The 19,889-nt window shown below is 36.5% G+C and overlaps 3 protein-coding genes across 4 annotated transcripts in view; all 3 read right to left on the reverse strand.

The window, feature by feature from the left end:
- The window catches only part of LOC121891933 (butyrophilin-like protein 2), a 52,470-nt gene extending 45,659 nt beyond the window's left edge, over positions 1 to 6,811 (reverse strand). Inside the window, exon 1 of one of the 2 annotated variants that reach the window (XM_042404637.1) lies at positions 6,379 to 6,811. In XM_042404637.1, the coding sequence (XP_042260571.1) occupies positions 6,379 to 6,685 (307 nt within the window). In that variant the 5' untranslated portion in view covers positions 6,686 to 6,811. The remainder of the gene's footprint in view (positions 1 to 6,378) is intronic. The other variant, XM_042404638.1, reaches the window with a different exon arrangement.
- Positions 1 to 19,889, reverse strand: part of LOC121891965 — a 203,674-nt gene that overhangs the window by 33,518 nt on the left and 150,267 nt on the right. The gene's annotated exons all lie outside the window — the stretch shown is intronic.
- Positions 1 to 19,889, reverse strand: part of LOC121891934 — a 29,021-nt gene that overhangs the window by 996 nt on the left and 8,136 nt on the right. The window contains exons 4-7 of the mRNA XM_042404639.1: positions 19,488 to 19,652; positions 13,215 to 13,556; positions 12,328 to 12,636; positions 12,219 to 12,248 (exon numbers count right to left, since the gene is read on the reverse strand). Coding sequence (XP_042260573.1) covers positions 12,219 to 12,248; positions 12,328 to 12,636; positions 13,215 to 13,556; positions 19,488 to 19,652 — 846 coding nt within the window. The remainder of the gene's footprint in view (positions 1 to 12,218; positions 12,249 to 12,327; positions 12,637 to 13,214; positions 13,557 to 19,487; positions 19,653 to 19,889) is intronic.

The following is a 19,889-nucleotide window of genomic DNA, read 5'->3' on the forward strand; positions in this document are numbered from 1 at the left end:
TGAAACACTAAACATTCATAAAGCAACTACAGTTTAAATGTGAATTTGACTTGAGACAACTTTAAGTTTAACTTACTCTTATCAGATCCAGATTCATCATCATAACCTGAAGAAAGAAAACTATCAGAATCATAAAGTGATAATCAGTTTATAAATCTGTGGTTTTGGAAGTGTTTCTCACCAAGAACTGAAAACAGTTTCACTGCAGGAATCGTCTCAAACACCTGAATTTCAGGGACTGAGAGCAGTCGTGCTGCACATCCAACTTTTGCACCGTTTCCATGGAAACCAGACAGCACAGCTGTAGTGGTGACGGTGACTGTACCGTTGGTGTTGGTGACACTGACTGTGCTGTTGTGAGAGAAGTAGAGGTCTTGTTGTGGGACATTCAGAGTTACTGTGGGAGCAGGACGACCTGTGGCCGAGCAGGACACAACTGTCTCTTCAGTTCAATTTTTAAAGACCACGCTATGATGCAATTCAAAAAAGTTTTCCTTCTAGCGTCATTATTTACATCACATATCCCGAGTTATGTTGTTATTTGCTAAATTTCACATGTAAATGGCAATACAATGGTACAGTAACACTGCAAGTATTACTGAAAGCCTGTTGTGCATTAATAGAATTTATCTGTGGTAATTTGTGGTATTTGTGCACAAACATTAATGAATGTTTTCCTCCTGAAACAATAAATGTGTTTACCTTTTCCTTTATACATTTGTAGTCACTAACTGGGATATAATAACCAGAGGTTGTGAACATCGTTGTCTCTGGAGATATGAAAGATACACAAAGGGACTGTCAAACCTTTTAAAATGTATTAAAGTTCCATGGAAATAAATTAAACTTCCTGTCCAAACCAGTTTTGTTGAAATAAAAAATGACACTAATTTCAAACATATAGGTAGATGTCATCATATACAATACTACACATACATATATAATAATACCAGATTTACTCCCAAGACTCTTTGGTTGCATTTCTTTTCTTTGTAAACATCTTTTCCTTTTGCATTCTTATGTTTATATGTTTATATTTTTATGCAACATGTTACAATCAAATAAACATGTCTACTCTTTTCTAGACTGGAGAATGGTGTATTTGATCTAAATACAATGTAACCTTTAAGTTTTTAACATCTGCGTGGCAACATTAAATGTCTGTGTTAGTTTGAGCAGTTTACTAGTAAATGTTTGTACAGGTTGTCGCACGGAACTTAACATTTGTACGCAGCGCCTCCATGACGAACACAACAGGCGTTGCAGGTCCTCAGTAAGTCAGCATCGATGCAGGTTCGCTGTTGGAGTTGACTTTTATCTGCGGGTTTTCCAGAACAAGTCATCTCATTTAGACGCGCATTTAGACGTCCATTAGTGTCCCCCATAAACTATTTCCGGCGCACTTTTAAACAATTTCTTATTCTACCTGTGAGTGTCGCAAGTGCTGAAAGATCCCTCTCAAAGGATCTGAACTTAAAGAGGCTGGTGTGGGATTTTGCTCATCGATACGCCAAAAGATGTGCGCCTGTAAGCCTGTAAGAAAACATATACTGTAGTCCTATTGCTAAGATGAACGTGTGTTTAAAGTTGATGTGATCTTTGTTGCTCTGTTTGAGAAACTGATTTAAAAGAAAAGCTTGTTTTATGCCGGTGTCAGAGATCTGAGAACAACACACACTTACAACGATGTACGGAGAATATAGACTTTATTTTACACAGATGAGTTCATCAGACAACAGCATGTTCTTAGTGGACCGAGGATAGGACTGGTGAAGCTATGACATAACCCTCCTTCAGACAGTCTTTCCCCCAGCTAACCAGCCTCCCATAGTAAACACATTCCCGCTCGCTCGGCTCTCATTTACCAGTTCGTCATCTCAGCAATCAAGACCAGCTGAGAACGATCAGCTCACAGAGTTTGTCAGCAGCAACAGTTCAGATCAGGTGAAACCCATCAGTCTTTGATTAGTTGTCACAGCCTTCACAAGAAACTACAACGCAAGTTCACTACAGTATTATTCAAAACTATAGAGGCCAATTCAGTTTACTTCCTTTTTTATATTTTGTTGTATATGATGTGAGAGGCTGAAAAAACAAACATTTATATATGTTAAATATACATAATCCTTTCCTATATGCTATTTTGATGAAAGGATTTATGAGCAATACGATGTTGGAGATGTAAATGTTTCTGTCGCAGGTAAATTATAATAAAGTAATGAATCGTAGGCTACAGTAATACTGATACCTGATGTGACAGATGAGAAACACTGACATGATTTTATCAAGCAGCAAGTTTCCGTCTGCAGTCTGCAAGACCACAACAAGTCAGGCCCCCTTCTTATGTGTGTGTGACCCTCTGAGGGCTTTCTGGCTCTCATCTGTTTCTCATTGTGGTGTTCTTGTTTTCTTTCATCTGTTCAAATCTATTTTTAATTGGCCACTACGAAGAAAAAAAAAACAAACTTTGAAGCATAAGATATGATGTTCAATGAGCATTTAAAACGCAGAATTTGCATAAAGAATGAGGAGGATTAATTATTGACAGATCAAAACAATCTACAATTAAAAAAATAAAATTATAGTTTATCACAACATTAAATTGATACATTTTATAATATTTTTATACTCTGTGTATGTGCATTGGTGGTAATTATTCATCAAATCATTAAACAAATGGAAACAGACTTAAAACACTAATTTTTGTCATCTTGTGTCGAGTTCATCAGCTGCTTAACAGAGATTGATCATGTAAATCTAGCTGAGCCTTTTTATTTTTTTCTTTCTGGATCAAAATGTTGCTGTATGTCATTGCACCACACTGGTGAGTTGAGGTGTCTGAACACCAAAAATTCTTCTCAGCAGGTGAAAAAGGAGAAAAGGCAAAACAGTGCAGAGTAGTGTGCGTGAAGCTCCTCCACTGCTGAGTACTAAATAACTAAATAACTGAAAGTGTTATTTGGCTTAAATGTCCAACTGTCATAAATATGTGGATGAGTGTGGACAGCAGGGTACTTTTCTTATCTATAAAGGAGATAAATCTGCATTACTAGCACAATCACACATTGAAGTTACTGACTTTTGCTGTGTCTACCTACCTGTGGGCTATAACAATACATTTACTGCACATACTGGATGAATGTACAATTTGTCAGTGTCAATATTGGCAATATTTGAAAAGTATGACTATCATGCTCTTCCTGCTATGTTGTCAGCATTATGCAGACAAGCTCAGAAGGGTAATTAGTGAAAGTATTATGTAAATGACTGTAAATGAGACAAATGTAACCAACTAGCTTCAGAGAACAGAAGAAAACTTTTCCGCACTGTATGAAAATGCCACATATTCAGTTGTATACATCTCTATATGGCTCTGACATAGACTATCCTGGATTTAGTAACTTCATGTCTCAACACTCCCACAGTAAATCTGTATAAACAGCGACCTCCAGCGGCCATGTTGTACAATTACTTATGAAAAAATCTGCAGCAGACATTGAGGCACAGTTTGGAATTAATGACATTATGAAGAAAATGAAGGTTTGATAGCTCCTTTATTGTTGCCTTCATTAGCATTAGAAGACATAATAGCAGTGGCAGCAGTAGCAGTGATACCAATTTTAACCGACACTTTCCAAAAATCACAGAGGAAGGAGAAAAATGTTTCATGTCACACAAAGTCTAACATGTATCCGAGGATCTATCAATAAATGTCAATCTTGAAAATTACTAGATTGGAGCTTCCTTCTGATGGTTTCTTTATTTTGTTGCACGTTATTTTTTTTACATTCAATGATCTGTAATTTCATCTCTGCTGCTACTAGGTTTGTGTGACAAAAAATAAAAAAGAAGGAAATGAGCAGCAGAGAATAGTACAAAGAACAAAACCAGAATCTATTTAAATTTTTACAAAAATATGGATGTATGCAAGAATAAATTGGTGTAAAACAACAAGAATTTACAAAATACGTGGTGGAGTCACAAGGCAGAATTGTCATCACAGTCTGCTGTGTTTGTATCACAGCTGTTAGACCTGCATGGAGGAAAAGAAATATGGGGTATAAGCTGTGTGTGAACTTTAGGTTGATGTGAAAACGTCAACACAGTTCCTGTTATAAATTTCTTTTTAACTCAACACAAAAAAATCTAACGCCAAGTTAAGAGGAAGCAACAAAACCACTGCTTGATGAGAAATGAAGATTATGAGAAAGTATTCATGTTCAGAAATATTTAATATATAATCAAGAAAAAATAAATTAAATGCTCATAGTTTTACAGAAAAACGTAATCTTACAGGAATCATACACATTCACTATTTACATTCAGTGTAATTTCATCTTTGTCTTTGTCTATGACTATTTAAAAACCACAAGAGAAGTGACTTTACAAATTAATTTTGCCTCCTGGCCTGCATTTAGGATAGCTTTTCCCATGTATGTCGAATGACTAATGTTAGCTGAGCTGACACATCAGATAATAAGACAAAGTTACAAAAGAAAATTCTACATTACTAACTAGTTAAATACCTGTCATTCCCTAACATGTTATCACAGCCAGCGGTGAGTAATAGGAGTTTCTGAATGTACAAACCTAACTTTACTGTACTTCAACTTTTACTCTTCCCTGGCCTGGTGGGTTACTCAAATGGCTGAGATTGGCTGGATGACCAATCATGTTTCTAACACCTGCAGCTGCAACACGCCTGTCTGTGTATCCTCTTAATGTGAATAAACATGTTTTGTACTGATTGTAAAACTCTCTGAGACAAATTTGCAACTTTGGGCTACAAAAATAATACTGATTTGACAAAGAGGCAAGTTAGTGAGAATCAAAACAAGTGACAATACACAACAGGATGGAGGCTGATCAGAAATAATTAGGAATACATGATAAATATATGCAAGTGAATGATGATAGTATGAAAGTGTGTTACTCATAAGTGTCTTTAATTGTTGCTCTGGTTCATCTCATTCATCTCTGAGTCCCTGTGTGACAAATTGAAGGATTTAAGAAAAGTTAAAGCTGAACAAACATTCATTTCAATATTAACTCAGACACAAGCATTACAATAGATATTGACTGAAAGACTTACCTGTTGTTATATTTTCGTTTAAGCAGGACAGCGATGACTGCAGCAACACAACCACAGGCCAATACCACAAACACAATGATCACAGTGGAACCTGAGAAAAGGAGGAACATTCGCATATGGAACAACATTCATAATGCAACTATCAAATGGGAAGTGGATGTTAGTGACAGGAGACCACGCGAATTTTCACTGAATCACTGTTATCTGCTGTGATCAATGTAATGATCAAAGTAAAATCTATGAGAAAAAGAGGAAAAAATGTGATATGAAACACTAAACATTCATAGAGCAACTACAGTTTAAATGTGAATTTTTATGAAATGTGAAACTTGAGACAACTTTAAGATTAACTTACTCTTATTGGATCCAGATTCCTCATCAAAATCTGGAAAATGAAATACAATCAGAATCATAAAGTGATATTCAATTTATATCTGCGGTTTTGAAAGTGTTTCTCACCATCAGTTGGTGATGGTTTCACTGCAGGAATCTTCTTAAACACCTGAATTTCAGGGACTGAGAGCAGTCGTGCTGTACATCCAACCTGTGTGTCGTTTCCATGGAAACCAGACAGCACAGCTGTAGTGGTGACGGTGACTGTACCGTTGGTGTTGGTGACACTGACTGTGCTGTTGTGAGAGAAGTAGAGGTCTTGTTGTAGAACATTCAGAGTTACTGTGGGAGCAGGACGACCTGTGGCCGAGCAGGACACAACTGTCTCTTCAGTAGAGTTTGATTCTCTGATTTGTAGAATGGGTTCATGCAGCTCTGCAAAGACAACACATTAAAAAATATCACATGGTGCAAGTTGTTAAAAATATCAACTAGTTTACTGATTTCCTCTGTTTTATAACATTATAAATCAAATATATTTGGACTTTGGACTGAATAAAACAAGTACAGATTTTATATTAAGAAATCTTTGGGTTCTTGGACATTGTGATGAGCAGTTGTCTCTGTTTCCTACATTTCATTTCACAAATTGAGGAATTTGACATAATTTTAATATAATTTAAATATCATGACCATCATGTCTTCTTACATTTGGGAAGAAAATTAACTTTTATAATAATAAAAATCAGCTTTTATGACAGTTGGATGCAAAATGTGTGAAATGCAGAGTATGTACAACATACTCTTAGTGATGTGAAGTATTTGCATTTCATGGCAAAATGACGTCAAGCAGACAATTTAACAGCCATCATTTCTAACTGCCATCACTGTGAAATAAGTTAAAACTGTAATTCACCACAAATATGTCTTCAAAAGTGAAGAAAGGAGCTCACCATAGAGTTGGAGGCAGGTTCTGCCTGTCAGAGAACCATCAGGATACGTGTTAAACAAACAGAGATAGCAGCCTTCATCCTGCTCCATCACCTTCCTGATAACTATGGAGCAGTTCTGCAGTCCAGCATCTTTAAACTCCACTTTCCCCTGAAAACCAGGATTCACTGTTTCTCCAAAGTGTTTGTTGTAGGTGGCAAGATTCTTGTTCTTCCCCTCAGGTGAAAGTTTCTGCCATGTGACCTGAAGAACATCTTTAGACTGCATGAGCTGACAGCTGAGATGGACATCTTCTCCTACTGCTGCCATCACAGTCTGCTGTGTTTGTATCACAGCTGTTAAAATATGGGGTTTAAGTTGTGTGTGAACTTTAGGTTAATGTGAACATTTCAACAAAACTTCTGTTATAAATTGATACTTAACTGCTCAAATTGATTTATAATGTAATGATGAAACTGCAACTCAGTGATTAAAGTAGGACAGGCTGCAGGTAAAGTAGTAAATTTTAATTATAGAGACTGAACAGTGATGTTAAAAGTGAAAAAGAGTTTAAGTCACTTTAAGCTTCATGTTGACTCATAAATGTGTTGCTGGTTGGTTGTGATGAACAGAGATGTTGAAAACAGTCAGAGGAACATGTAGCTGTTTCTGAGACAGACTTATTTATTGTAATTAAATTTCTAATTAATTACCCATGTTGCTTTTTTGTCTTAGTTTGCTGTAAATAAAAATTGTCATCAGTAAGAAACATTCACCCGTCACAATTTGAATGTGGAAAACAAGAATAAATCAGCAGGATTTAATATTTCTTCTCAAAACAGACAAGGAGCTTCAACTACTGACGACCTAAAACAAATATTTGATTATTGCGTTATTATCATTTTGTCCAGAGCGACGGGTCTTACACCTGCATTCCCCTTCAGTAGTAGACTTATCTAAAGATAGAACATATAAATGTCCACATACTTGGTAGTGAGAAGCTCTTTCTATAGAATACATAATCACATGAAATGATAATCACTTTATAAATCTGTGGTTTTGGAAGTGTTTCTCACCATCAGTTGATGACAGTTTGACCTCAGGAATCGTCTTAAACACCTGAATTTCAGGGACTGAGAGCAGTTGTGCCGCACATCCAACCTGTGCACCGTTTCCATGGAAACCAGACAGCACAGCTGTAGTGGTGACGGTGACTGTAGCGTTGGTGTTGGTGACACTGACTGTGCTGTTGTGAGAGAAGTAGAGGTCTTGTTGTGGGACATTCAGAGTTACTGTGGGAGCAGGACGACTTGTGGCCGAGCAGGACACAACTGTCTCTTCAGTAGAGTTTGATTCTCTGATTTGTAGAATGGGTTCATGCAGCTCTGCAAAGACAAAATATTAAAAAATATCACATGGAGCAAGTTGTTAAAAAAATAAACTAGTTTGTTGATTTCCTCTGTTTTATAACATTATAAATCAGATATATTTGGGCTTTAGACTGAATAAAACAAGCATTTTAAGAAATCTTTGGGTTCTTGGACATTGTGATGAGCAGTTGTCTCTGTTTCCTACATTTCATTTTACAAATTGAAGAATTTAATATAATTATAATGTAATTTAAATATCATGACCATCATGTCTTCTTACATTTGGGATATAAGCAAGCAGACAATTTAACAGCCATCATTTCTAACTGCCATCAATGTGAATCAAGTTAAAACTGTAATTCACCACGAATATGTCTTCAAAAGTGAAGAAAGGAGCTCACCATAGAGTTGGAGGCAGGTTCTGCCTGTCAGAGAACCATCAGGAAACGTGTTAAACAAACAGAGATAGCAGCCTTCATCCTGCTCCATCACCTTCCTGATAACTATGGAGCAGTTCTGCAGTCCAGCATCTTTAAACTCCACTTTCCCCTGAAAACCAGCATTCACTGTTTGTCCAAACTGTTTGTTGTAGCTGCCAAGATTCTTCTTCTTCCCATCAGGTGAAAGTTTCATCCATGTGACCTGAACAACATCTCTAGACTGCATGAGCTGACAGCTGAGATGGACATCTTCTCCTACTGCTGCCATCACAGTCTGCTGTGTTTGTATCACAGCTGTTAGATCTGCATGGAGGAAAAGAAATATGGGGTTTAAACTGTGTGTGAACTTTAGGTTGATGTGAACATTTCAACACAATTTCTGTTATAGATTTCTACTTCAGAGTCTCTATTACAGCTTCTTCCCTCCTTTACCATCTGGGTGATCAGCAGTTCAACACTAGTCCTGAAAAACGAAACAAAATCCTCTTATGCACTAATGCATGAAAGGAAATGTTGCTTTTTTGTCTTAGTTTGCTGTAAATAAAAACTGTCACCAGTAAGAAACATTCACCTGTCGCACTTTTAATGTGGAAAACAAGAATAAATTAGCAGGATTCAATATTTCTTCACAAAACATTCACTTTGGGTTAGAATTAAAAATACACAGGAATCCTCCACGGTGCTTTCAATTTCAGCAGAAAAATGACTTTTGTAAAAGTACAGACTACTGTAACATCTCTCTCTTACCTTTTGCAAAGATTCCCAAAACAAAAAAGATTTTCATGACTGCAGCTTGTGCCATCATTGCTGTAAGTTTCAACTCAACTACACTGATCTCTGTTGGTTTCACTGTAAAGACAAAAAGCTATTTATGGTCATAAATAATCACATTAAGGGAACTGCAGTGACCATTTACTGACCAATTCCGGCTCTACAGTTGTCACGTCAGCGAAAAAATAAGCAAATGAAATGACAGCATAAAACGTGTCCAAGCCATGCAGGCGGATTTTGGCCTAAATGTGCACACTCAGCTACACCGCCCTTATTTTTAAATGCTCACATAGCTGTGAGGCTTACAGCCCTGCACGTCAAACATTGAACATATTTTTAGATACTCAACACAACATGCGAAACTGCGCACATATTTAACTGTGGGACTCTTAGGTCTTTACTCCAAATAATTTCTGTTTTGCAATCATCTATGAAAATATTTATTCAGATCTTCTTGTCCCCGCAGAGAAAAACAATAGAACTACAAAATATATTGACACATTTACAAACAAAACTAATACTTACCTTGTCTAATTTTCCAAGACAGTTCACACAACGTCCACGTCCTCCTGTCTGTCCTCCCTTTTCTCGTTTAACTCCGTTTGTCTGTGGTGGTTCTGTGTCCTCTTGAAGTGTCACCCAAGCGTTAGCTCGTAATGTTAATATCATTAACATTACTATCACTAGAATATAGCATACATAGATTTGTTTCTAAAATGTAATATAAAACAGCATATTGGTCTCTAAGTGCCCCACGGAGCAAAGAAACAATTCGGTAACATCAGGTTTCTAATTCTTTTTTTTCGGGGGATCCTGCGTTTCGTGCATATTGTCAGGCTTTAACGCCACACTGAGGGTCACGGATGTGTGTACAAGGCAAAGAGGATGGAGGCAGGATACATAAATGAAAGGGACTTTTCTTCTGAAAGCTCTTTCCTTTTTTTCCACCACATTTCAACAGCAATATCAATTCATAAAAAGCAAAATCCACACTTTCCGTGGCTTTAGTTGGCAAAGGCGCACACACAGAGCTCTCCACAATCACAAATCCTGTCATGTAGATTAATGTCTGATTCTTACCAAAATGTCCTTAACATGTCACTGAATGTCATGAACTGCTCAAAATTATTTATGTCATGGGGAACTTTCATTTCAGTAATCTATGTTTCAAAGTCGGACAAGCTGCAGGCAAAGCACCAAACTTTATTATAGAGACTGAAATGTGGAAAAGGGTGTTTCATAACTAAGCTGTTTTCATGTTTAACAGGTGAGGATCATAAATGTGTTGCTGGTTGGTTGCTGTGAACACAGATGTTGAAAACACAGAACAATGGTGCTTTTTTTGTCTTAGTTTCCTGTAACTAAAAATGTCATCAGCAAGAAACATTCACCTGTCGCACTTTGAATGTGGAAAACAAGAATAAATCAGCAGGATTCAATATTTCTTCTCAAAACATTCACTTTGAGTTAGAGTTAAAAATACACAGGAATCCTCCACTGTGCTTTGAATTTCAGAAGAAAAATTGACTTCTGTAAAAGTACAGACTAATGTAACATCTCTCTCTTACCTTTTGGAAAGACTCCCAAAACCAAAAAGAGTTTTATTTACGGCACCGTGAGTCATCGTTGATGCAAATGGCAAAGTTTGTCGAATAAACTGCTTACATCTGAGTGTGATATCTGAAAGTGTCCCCGGAAGAAAAGAAACAATCTGCTTAACAGAAGCCAGTCAGGAGGAACAACAACATCACATCAGGTAAAGGCACTTTACTTTACAGTTCAAAGTTCAAGTTATCAGGCAAACAGGTGAGAACAGGTGAGCAGACCAGTGGAGAAGTCTGAGGCCACCTGGTGGTCAGGTGATGAATGGCAGAGAATGAAAGGTTCAAGGTCGATGCAAGAGGTCTGGAGAAGTAAGAAGGAGGCTGGAGGCTGAGACAGAGGCAGAAAGGACTAAATGAGCAGGACTGAGACAGTAGTTGTGACAGAGGGACAAAACCAAAAGTTATAACCATTTCACTTTAAAAAACTGATGAGTGAATAAATTGGTGTAAAACAATATATCAGAATTATATCATAGATGTTACAAAATACTTGGTAGAGTTTAAAGTCCCAACATACAGCAAGAAAGAAGAGAAACTGGTTGTATTCAACATGTCACAGACATTAAAGTAGCTCTTCTCTGAGTCAAAGGTAACATTCAATTATTTTTTAAAAAGCTTAATATGTTATGAAAAAATATGGTAAAAAAATTGTACAAAAACATCAAAACCTCTGTGTACATTAATCTTTTTGATCTGGAGATATAAGATGAGAGATTCATTTTGTTCAGGACACTTTTTGATTCTTTTACAATATCTGAACATTTTACCAACACATGCTTTGATGCAGCTTTGTTCAAGTCTGACTGACTTTGTATTGAAACTACAGTCTTGTAGGTTATTTGTCACAAAATAGACTTCTGACTGTGGAAGATGATGGTTCTGGTTTCTCCCCTTGTGGATTTTCCTCCTGAGGTGTCCGTTTCCTGATCTGCTCGTTCTCCTGCTCCATTAAAGGTGTTTTGTACCTTCAGATAAAAACAAGACATGAGTCAGTTTCCACTCACATTATTACAATACATCATACATATTTCTATCACTGAATGACTCTGACAGTTAACAGTTATGTGGATAAACAGGCTGACTATGAGTACACAATGGACCATGAAGAGTAAAGTGCATCAGAATCAGCTTCATGTATAAATAACACATTAGTTAGAGAGATATAGAGACAGAAAGGAACTTAAATACTAAAATAGAGAGAAGACAGATTAAATCATTTTCTGAAGAAGCAATTTATAATAAATATGAACAAGTGAATAATTATGAAATTATCTTACTCATAGGATCTCCTGACCTCTTTCAGCGTCTCTGTGTGACAGAATGAAGGATTTAAGAACATTTATATATTATTTATTTATAGGTGTTGTCTGTATAGATTCTTTAAGCTCTGTGTTTCCTCTTAATGTCAATAAATTATTACCATATTAACTGTGAGACACTGGTATCACAACAAGACAGATATTGAGTTGAAAGTTGAAATGACCTGTTCTTATATTTACATATGACGACAGTGACGACTACAGCGACACAAACAACGACCACTGCTGCGACCAATGCAATGATCAAAGTGAAATCTATGAGAAAAAGAGGAAAACATGTGATATGAACACTAAACATTCATAAAGCAACTACAGTTTAATGTGAATTTTGACTTGAGACAACTTTAAGTTTAACTTACTCTCATCAGATCCAGATTCATCATCAAAACCTGAAGAAAGAAAACTAATTATCAGAATCATAAAGTGATAATTAATCTATAAATCTGTGGTTTTGGAAGTGTTTCTCACCAAGAACTGAAAACAGTTTCACTGCAGGAATCGTCTTAAACACCTGAATTTCAGGGACTGAGAGCAGTCGTGCTGCACATCCAACCTGTGTGTCGTTTCCATGGAAACCAGACAGCACAGCTGTAGTGGTGACGGTGACTGTACCGTTGGTGTTGGTGACACTGACTGTGCTGTTGTGAGAGAAGTAGAGGTCTTGTTGTGGGACATTCAGAGTTACTGTGGGAGCAGGACGACCTGTGGCCGAGCAGGACACAACTGTCTCTTCAGTAGAGTTTGATTCTCTGATTTGTAGAATGGGTTCATGCAGCTCTGCAAAGACAAAACATTAAATACTGTTTCACATGAATTCATTTCTTATAAAGACATCAGCTTTGACATGATACTTTGTGTCCTGTATGTTAGTTTGTTTGGCCTAGAAAGAATCACCTGCTACTGGTGATGCAGCATCTGTCACTTTCATGCTGTTTCAGTTTTCTGTCGATTGATTAATTGTTGCAGCTCTATATGAAAATACTGTACGTGAACATAAATGCACACAAGCACTGTTTTTGTTTCTTTTTGCACTTTTTGCATTTTGCGGTGTGAAAATACAGTTAATGTCATGTGTGACAAAAATCAATTTCATGGCAAACAGACAAATAAACATTATTTTAATCTGCCATCTATTTGCATGTGAGAGTGGAGATACATTATGAAACAGGTTAAAGTTTTAATTCTCCAGCAGGAATCTGTTTAATACTGGAAATACAAAATCCAATTTAATGATTATGGAAATGTCTTTAATAATGCAGAAAGGTTCTTACAGCTACACCCATTAGTGGACTAATCAATTCTTTTCAGCAGAAATGCCATCAATAATGAAAATAAGTTTCAGGTCTAGTCCTCACCATAGAGTTGGAGGCAGGTTCTGCCTGTCAGAGAACCATCGGGAAACGTGTTAAACAAACAGAGATAGCAGCCTTCATCCTGCTCCATCACCTTCCTGATAACTATGGAGCAGTTCTGCAGTCCAGCATCTTCAAACTCCACTTTCCCCTGAAAACCAGCATTCACTGTTTGCCCAAACTGTTTGTTGTAGGTGGCAAAATTCTTATTCTTCCCCTCACGTGAAAGTTTCTGCCATGTGACCTGAAGAACATCTCTAGACTGCATGAGCTGACAGCTGAGATGGACATCTTCTCCTACTGCTGCCATCACAGTCTGCTGTGTTTGTATCACAGCTGTTAGACCTGCATGGAGGAAAAGAAATCACAGTTATAGATGTGAGGCTGATGTTTTTGCTACAGCTTAATGAAGCAGTCATTGACAAAATATGAAAAATTACAAAGTTATTTTTAGGTTTAACCTTCTCACAACAAATGACTATAAAATTAACTGTAACATAGTTTAGTGTATCTATTTGCATCGAGTTTACGATAAAATATTACAAAGTAAACAAAGTTATATTAATTATGCAGCAGAGGAAAGAATCCCAGAGGACTTATACAAAGTTCTCCCCCTCATTTCAACAAGTCATTAAAAACATACTGAGTCATAGGTTTTGCTCACACCTGGTATGAACATGCGTCTACACGTGCGTCTTAAGTGGCCACTTGTGATCGGAACTCACTTCCCTGCTCTGTATGCAAATAACCACGGACATCATTTCCGTTTGCAAAGACCAAGTTCGTTGTTGTTTTTAACCGGCGGGAGGAGCGGGGGTCCGTGTACCCTCCGTCCAAAGCTGTGTTCAACTTTTTTGATAACAGGACAAACAAATATACAATACATTCTGCCCCCCACAATGAGACATTGTGCGCATTTACGCACGAGACACAGCAGCGCAACTCCATTGATTATTTAAATCTACGACAGACCGACAGGATCTAATGTTAATGAATGTTCTGTGTTCTTCTACACATCCAACAGGTCACACAGTTTGGTCCTGATAAATCCTGACCTCATTATGTTGAGCAGCGCAGCAAAACTAAAAACTGTATTAATCAACTTGACAGGACAGAAGAAACTATCCAGCAACGTTTAGCTTCTGAAATATTTTTTACGCAAACAAGCGAAAAACAAGTTAGTTTCTGATTTTGGTTTAATTTCTATTCCAGTTGTCGATTTGATGAGGAAAACTGGTCAGAGGAACGAGAAAAACGGGAAAACGGGATGTGGATTACGTTCTTTTAATTTACATGAAAAATGGAAAAACAAAATAAAGCATTTCTTTATCCAGTTATCAAACAAGTTGATCACAGCTTTGAACGGAGGGTTCACGGACGGAAAATAGAGGACGTCAGTTAAGTAGGCGGTCCTTCAGTGTGGCCCGGGACACACTGAGTTTACACTTCTAAATGAATGTGGTCACATGCGGCCCAGACCACCTTCTAATGTGGTGTTTGGATCTCAATGCGTCTTCAATGCGTTTTGGGTGCGTTCACACCTGTACTTAAAGCTGTCCACTTGTGATCGGATCACCCGAGACGCATGTTAATACCAAATGTAAAAAAACAAAAACAAAAAACATGTATCGCTGAAAAAGATTAAAAAAGGAAAAAATAATGAAGACAGAGATTTGAACAATTTAAATGTGCAAGAGAACGTGAATATCTGACGATAAAAGGAAAACGAATATGAAATGTGTCTGGAAGGTTTTGCTTCTGACATATGAACTTCAACATAATAATTACATACATTATAATAACGGATTTCTTTTTTTTCTTTTTTTTTTTTTTTACCTTTTGCAAATACCGCCACCATAAAAAGGAAATATAAGGCGGCACGGTTTGACATTGCTGCTCCATGTGAGCCAAGATTCCAAAGGAGCGTCGTGGACAAATGTGTGTCTATAGGAGACTAAGACTGTACTAATCCAGGTGTACAGTAGGTGTCAATATAAAAATAAGATAAGTAATCCCTTGAATAAATCCTTCTATAAACAACATAACGACATTCACTTCAGTGTCGAATAAATTGTTGATTTAACCAGCTGCTGCCGTTTTACTCAAAAAAAAAATCTATATTAAGCACATAAACTGATCCCCCCTCTTATAGTGGAACATCCCGCTCCCGTGAATCATTGGGATACACCCAGGATTTCAACACTGAATTACTTTCGTTCTCGGTCGTCAGCACCTTCAACAAAGTTTAAAGTCGCACACATTTGCTGCATTTAATATTGTTGCTGCACATTTAAGCCCTAAAATAACCACATGTAGGAGGGCGCCTGGTCATGTTTGAAAATGGGGGAGTTGGGGTTCCTCCCTCTGAAAAGAAATTGTAATTTAAAACAAATTTCCTTCTTTTCTACACCACCTAATCTCTTGGATTAAGTCAAGAAACAGCCACCTGCACTAGTCTAGATTAGTTCGATTGAAGGTGCTCTGAAAACCAAGAATGCACCAAGAACTGTTTATAATTGGGTAGATCAGGACAGGAAATGATTATCAGAAGAATGGCTATTTCATATTTAGAATTATATTTATAAAAACATTATGTAGACTAAAATGGTGGTAGGTTGCAGGGTACTCAGCCATCTTCAAGGTCAAACAAGGACAAACATTTTACATAAATGAAATAGTCTTACAACACATCACAATATGATTTGGATGATTAAGCCTGGTTAAACAATGTTAAAGCTGAGGGTTGCTATTCTCAATACTCACAAGGTATCTTCAAAGTCTAACAGTTGCAACAAAGCACAAATAATATGGACTCACAACAACTATCTAATTCCAATCCCACCTGTTTATTTTACACACAGGTTCTAGTGGGAGCTGTTCTCAATAGCACCACTAGCTGATGGAGTTGTGATGTTATACAGGAATGAATAATCATTATCTGAAGTCAAGGACTATTTTAATGCACAACTCAGAGGGTGATTTTTGTTCCTCAAGACTTAAAAGGGTCATTTTAGTGGAGGACTAGACCTTACTGCCAAACCACCACTTATAGTAAACTTGCAGCTCTTATTCAGCCTGTATGTAAAAATGAGAGAATAATCATAATAATGAAGCACAGCGGCTGGATGAGAGATCATAACACAGAGTGATGCGTCATAATATTTAAAAATAATTCCATACAAAGTCTGACTGTTTTGCTCAAAAATTATTTCTATATCACCAGCCCCCCCTCCTGCAAATCATTGGGATACATCTTACAGTAGAAATCCCTAAAAGTAAAGAATTATTATTCAAAACAATAGAGGCCAATTCAATTTTCTTTCTTTGTAATATCTTGGCAAAGTGTTGCATATGATGTAGATGTCCAACATTTTCTATGTAAACACAAACATTAAAGTGCAAAATTGCAAAAAAAAAGAACAAAATTACAAACACACTTACAAATGTCTCATGTAATATATTATTTCTAATAGATACATATTGATAAATAATGATATCTTCTTTTGCATTATCTTCACATTTCAACAGTATAGGCAAAGCATATGTAATTGTATAACACATTTCAAACAACAAGGTAATTCAAAGTGCTTTACATAAAACACAAAATGACAAAATATAAAAGCAACACAAGTCAATGTAAAAAGACATTTAAATACAATTAAAAAGTGTTAAATTGGAAATAAAAAGAAGCTAAAATAGAATAAGACAGATAAAACAGGAGAATAAAAGTTAAAGTGCAATGTAAGATATTAACTGTCAAATTTAGTTTCATAAAAGGCAACAAATAGAAAAGTCTTCAGCCTTGATTTAAAAGAACTGAGAGTTGCAGCAGAACTGCAGTTTTCTGGGAGTTTGTTCCAGATATGTGGAGCATAAAAACTGAACGCTGCTTCTTCCTGTTTAGTTTTGACTCTGGGAACAGAAAACAGACCAGTACCAGACGACCTGAGAGGTCTGGATGGTTCACAACGTAGCAGATCAGAAATGTATGTGAGTCCTAAACCATTCAGTGCTTTATAAACCAACAGCAGTATTTTAAAATCAGTTCTTTGACAGACAGGAAACAAGTGTAAAGATCTGAGAACTGGAGTGGTATGATCCACTTTCTTGGTCTTAGTGCGGACTCGAGCAGCAGCGTTCTGAATCAGCTGCAGTTGTCTGATAGATCGAAGAATAGATAATTTTAACAAGGAAGGAGTTCCAATTTAACAGAAATTTGAATTATATTATTTAGTGATGCTCAATTTGAGTTACTTCAATCCTCTTTGTTGCCTTTGTATTTTAATTTCTGACTCTTACAAAAGCCAATTCTTTTGTTCTCAAAAAGCACACTAGATGGCACTACAGCACCCTGAGATCAGTCTGTGACACAGTATCAGCCACTGATGTATTGCAAGAGCTCTTATAATACATCCATGGTGTCACCAAAACACAACCTCAAGACTTCAGCCTGCTTTGCCTTCAACTTCTCCCAAATTCCTCTTCCTTTCTTCATGTTTCCTGTGCTGACATCCAACCATCCCACCTCATTATCACATAAAACATGATTAAAAATTAGCGCAAAAACATCAAAATCTCTTTGTACATTAATCTTTTCAATCTGGAGAAATAAGATGAGATTCATCTTGTTCAGGACACTTTTTGATTCTTCTACAATGTCTGCACATTTTACCAACACATGCTTTGATGCAGATTTGTTCAAGTCGAACTGATTTTGTAATGAAACTACAGTCTTGTGGATTATTGTGTGTCACTAAATAGACGTCTAACTGTAGAAGGTGGTGGTTCTGGTTTCTCCTCTTTTGGATTTTTCTTCTCAGGTGTCCATTGTCTGATCTGCTCGTTCTGCTTCATTAAAGGTGTTTTGTACCTTCATATAAAAACACATTAGTTAAAGAGATGTAGAGAAAGAAAGGAACTTAAATGCCAAAATAGAGAGAAGACGGATTAAATCATTTTCTGAGGAAGCAATTAATAATAAATATATACAAGTGAATAATTATTAAATTATCTTACTCATTAGTGTCTTTGATTGATGTTTGTGTCATCTCCTCAGTGACGCTGTGTGACAGATTGAAGGATTTAAGAACATTTATATATTATTTATATATTTACACAAGCTGAAGGTTTTGGAACGGCCCTCACAGTCCCCTGACTTAAACATAATTAAAAATATATGGGTAGATCTTAAAAGAGCTGTGCATGCAAGACGGTCCAAGAAAATTGCAGAACTAGAAGCCTTTTGCAAAGAAGAGTGAGAGAAAATCCCAAATACAAGAACTGAAAGAATTTTATCTGGCAACAAAAAGTGTTTGCAAGCTGTGAAATCTGCCAGAGGAGTGTCACTAAGTACTGAATATGTAGGATGTCCAAACCTCTGCACATGCCACAATGATGTTTTTATTGTTTAAATTTTTGTTCAATTTATGACATAAAAAGTATCTATGCATGAATGATTGCTGAAAATATTGTGTTTTATGTTCCATATCCTAGAGAGACTGTTTACGTCTTTTCAATTAAAAAAATCATTAAAATATGTTATTTGTTAAGGGATGTCCAAACTTTTGCATACAGCTGTAATTATGAAATTGTCTTACTCATGATGGTCTTTGATTGGTTCTTGTGTCATCTCCGTCTCCTCATCATCCCTGTGTGACAGAATGAAGGATTTAAGAACATTTATATATTATTTATTTATAGGTGTTGTCTGTATAGATTCTTTAAGCTCTGTGTTTCCTCTTAATGTCAATAAATTATTACCATATTAACTGTGAGACACTGGTATCACAACAAGACAGATATTGAGCTGAAAGTTGAAATGACCTGTTCTTCTGTTTATGTCTGAGCAGGACAGTGACGACTACAGCAACACAAACAACGACCACTGCTGTGATCAATGTAACAATCAAAGTGAAATCTATGAGAAAAAGAGCAAAACATGTGATATGAAACACTAAACATTCATAAAGCAACTACAGTTTAAATGTGAATTTTGTCTCGAGACAACTTTAAGGTTAACTTACTCTTATTGGATCCAGATTCATCATTAAAATCTGAAGAAAGAAAAACAAATATCAGAATCATAAAGTGATAATTAATTTATGAATCTGTGGTTTTGGAAGTGTTTCTCACCATCAGCAGATGATTGTTTCATCACAGGAATCGTCTTAAACACCTGAATTTCAGGGACTGAGAGCAGTCGTGCTGCACATCCAACTAGTGCACTGTTTCCATGGAGACCAGACAGCTCAGCTGTAGTGGTGACGGTGACTGTACCGTTGGTGTTGGTGACACTGACTGTGCTGTTGTGAGAGAAGTAGAGGTCTTGTTGTGGGACATTCAGAGTTAATGTGGGAGCAGGACGACCTGTGGCCGAGCAGGACACAACTGTCTCTTCAGTAGACTTTGATTCTCTGATTTGTAGAATGGGTTCATGCAGCTCTGCAAAGACAAAACATTAAAGAAATATCACATGGAGCAAGTCAACCAGTTTGCTGATTTCCTCTGTTTTATAACATTATAAATCAAATATATTTGGGCTTTAGACTGAATAAAACAAGCATTTTAAGAAATCTTTGGTTTCTTAGACATTATGATGAGCAGTTGTCTCTATTTCCTAGATTTCATTTCACAAATTGAGGAATTTTATATAATGATAATATAATATGAATATGAATA

The sequence above is a fragment of the Thunnus maccoyii genome, chromosome 24, assembly GCF_910596095.1.
Source record: "Thunnus maccoyii chromosome 24, fThuMac1.1, whole genome shotgun sequence".
NCBI classification, from domain to species: domain Eukaryota; kingdom Metazoa; phylum Chordata; class Actinopteri; order Scombriformes; family Scombridae; genus Thunnus; species Thunnus maccoyii.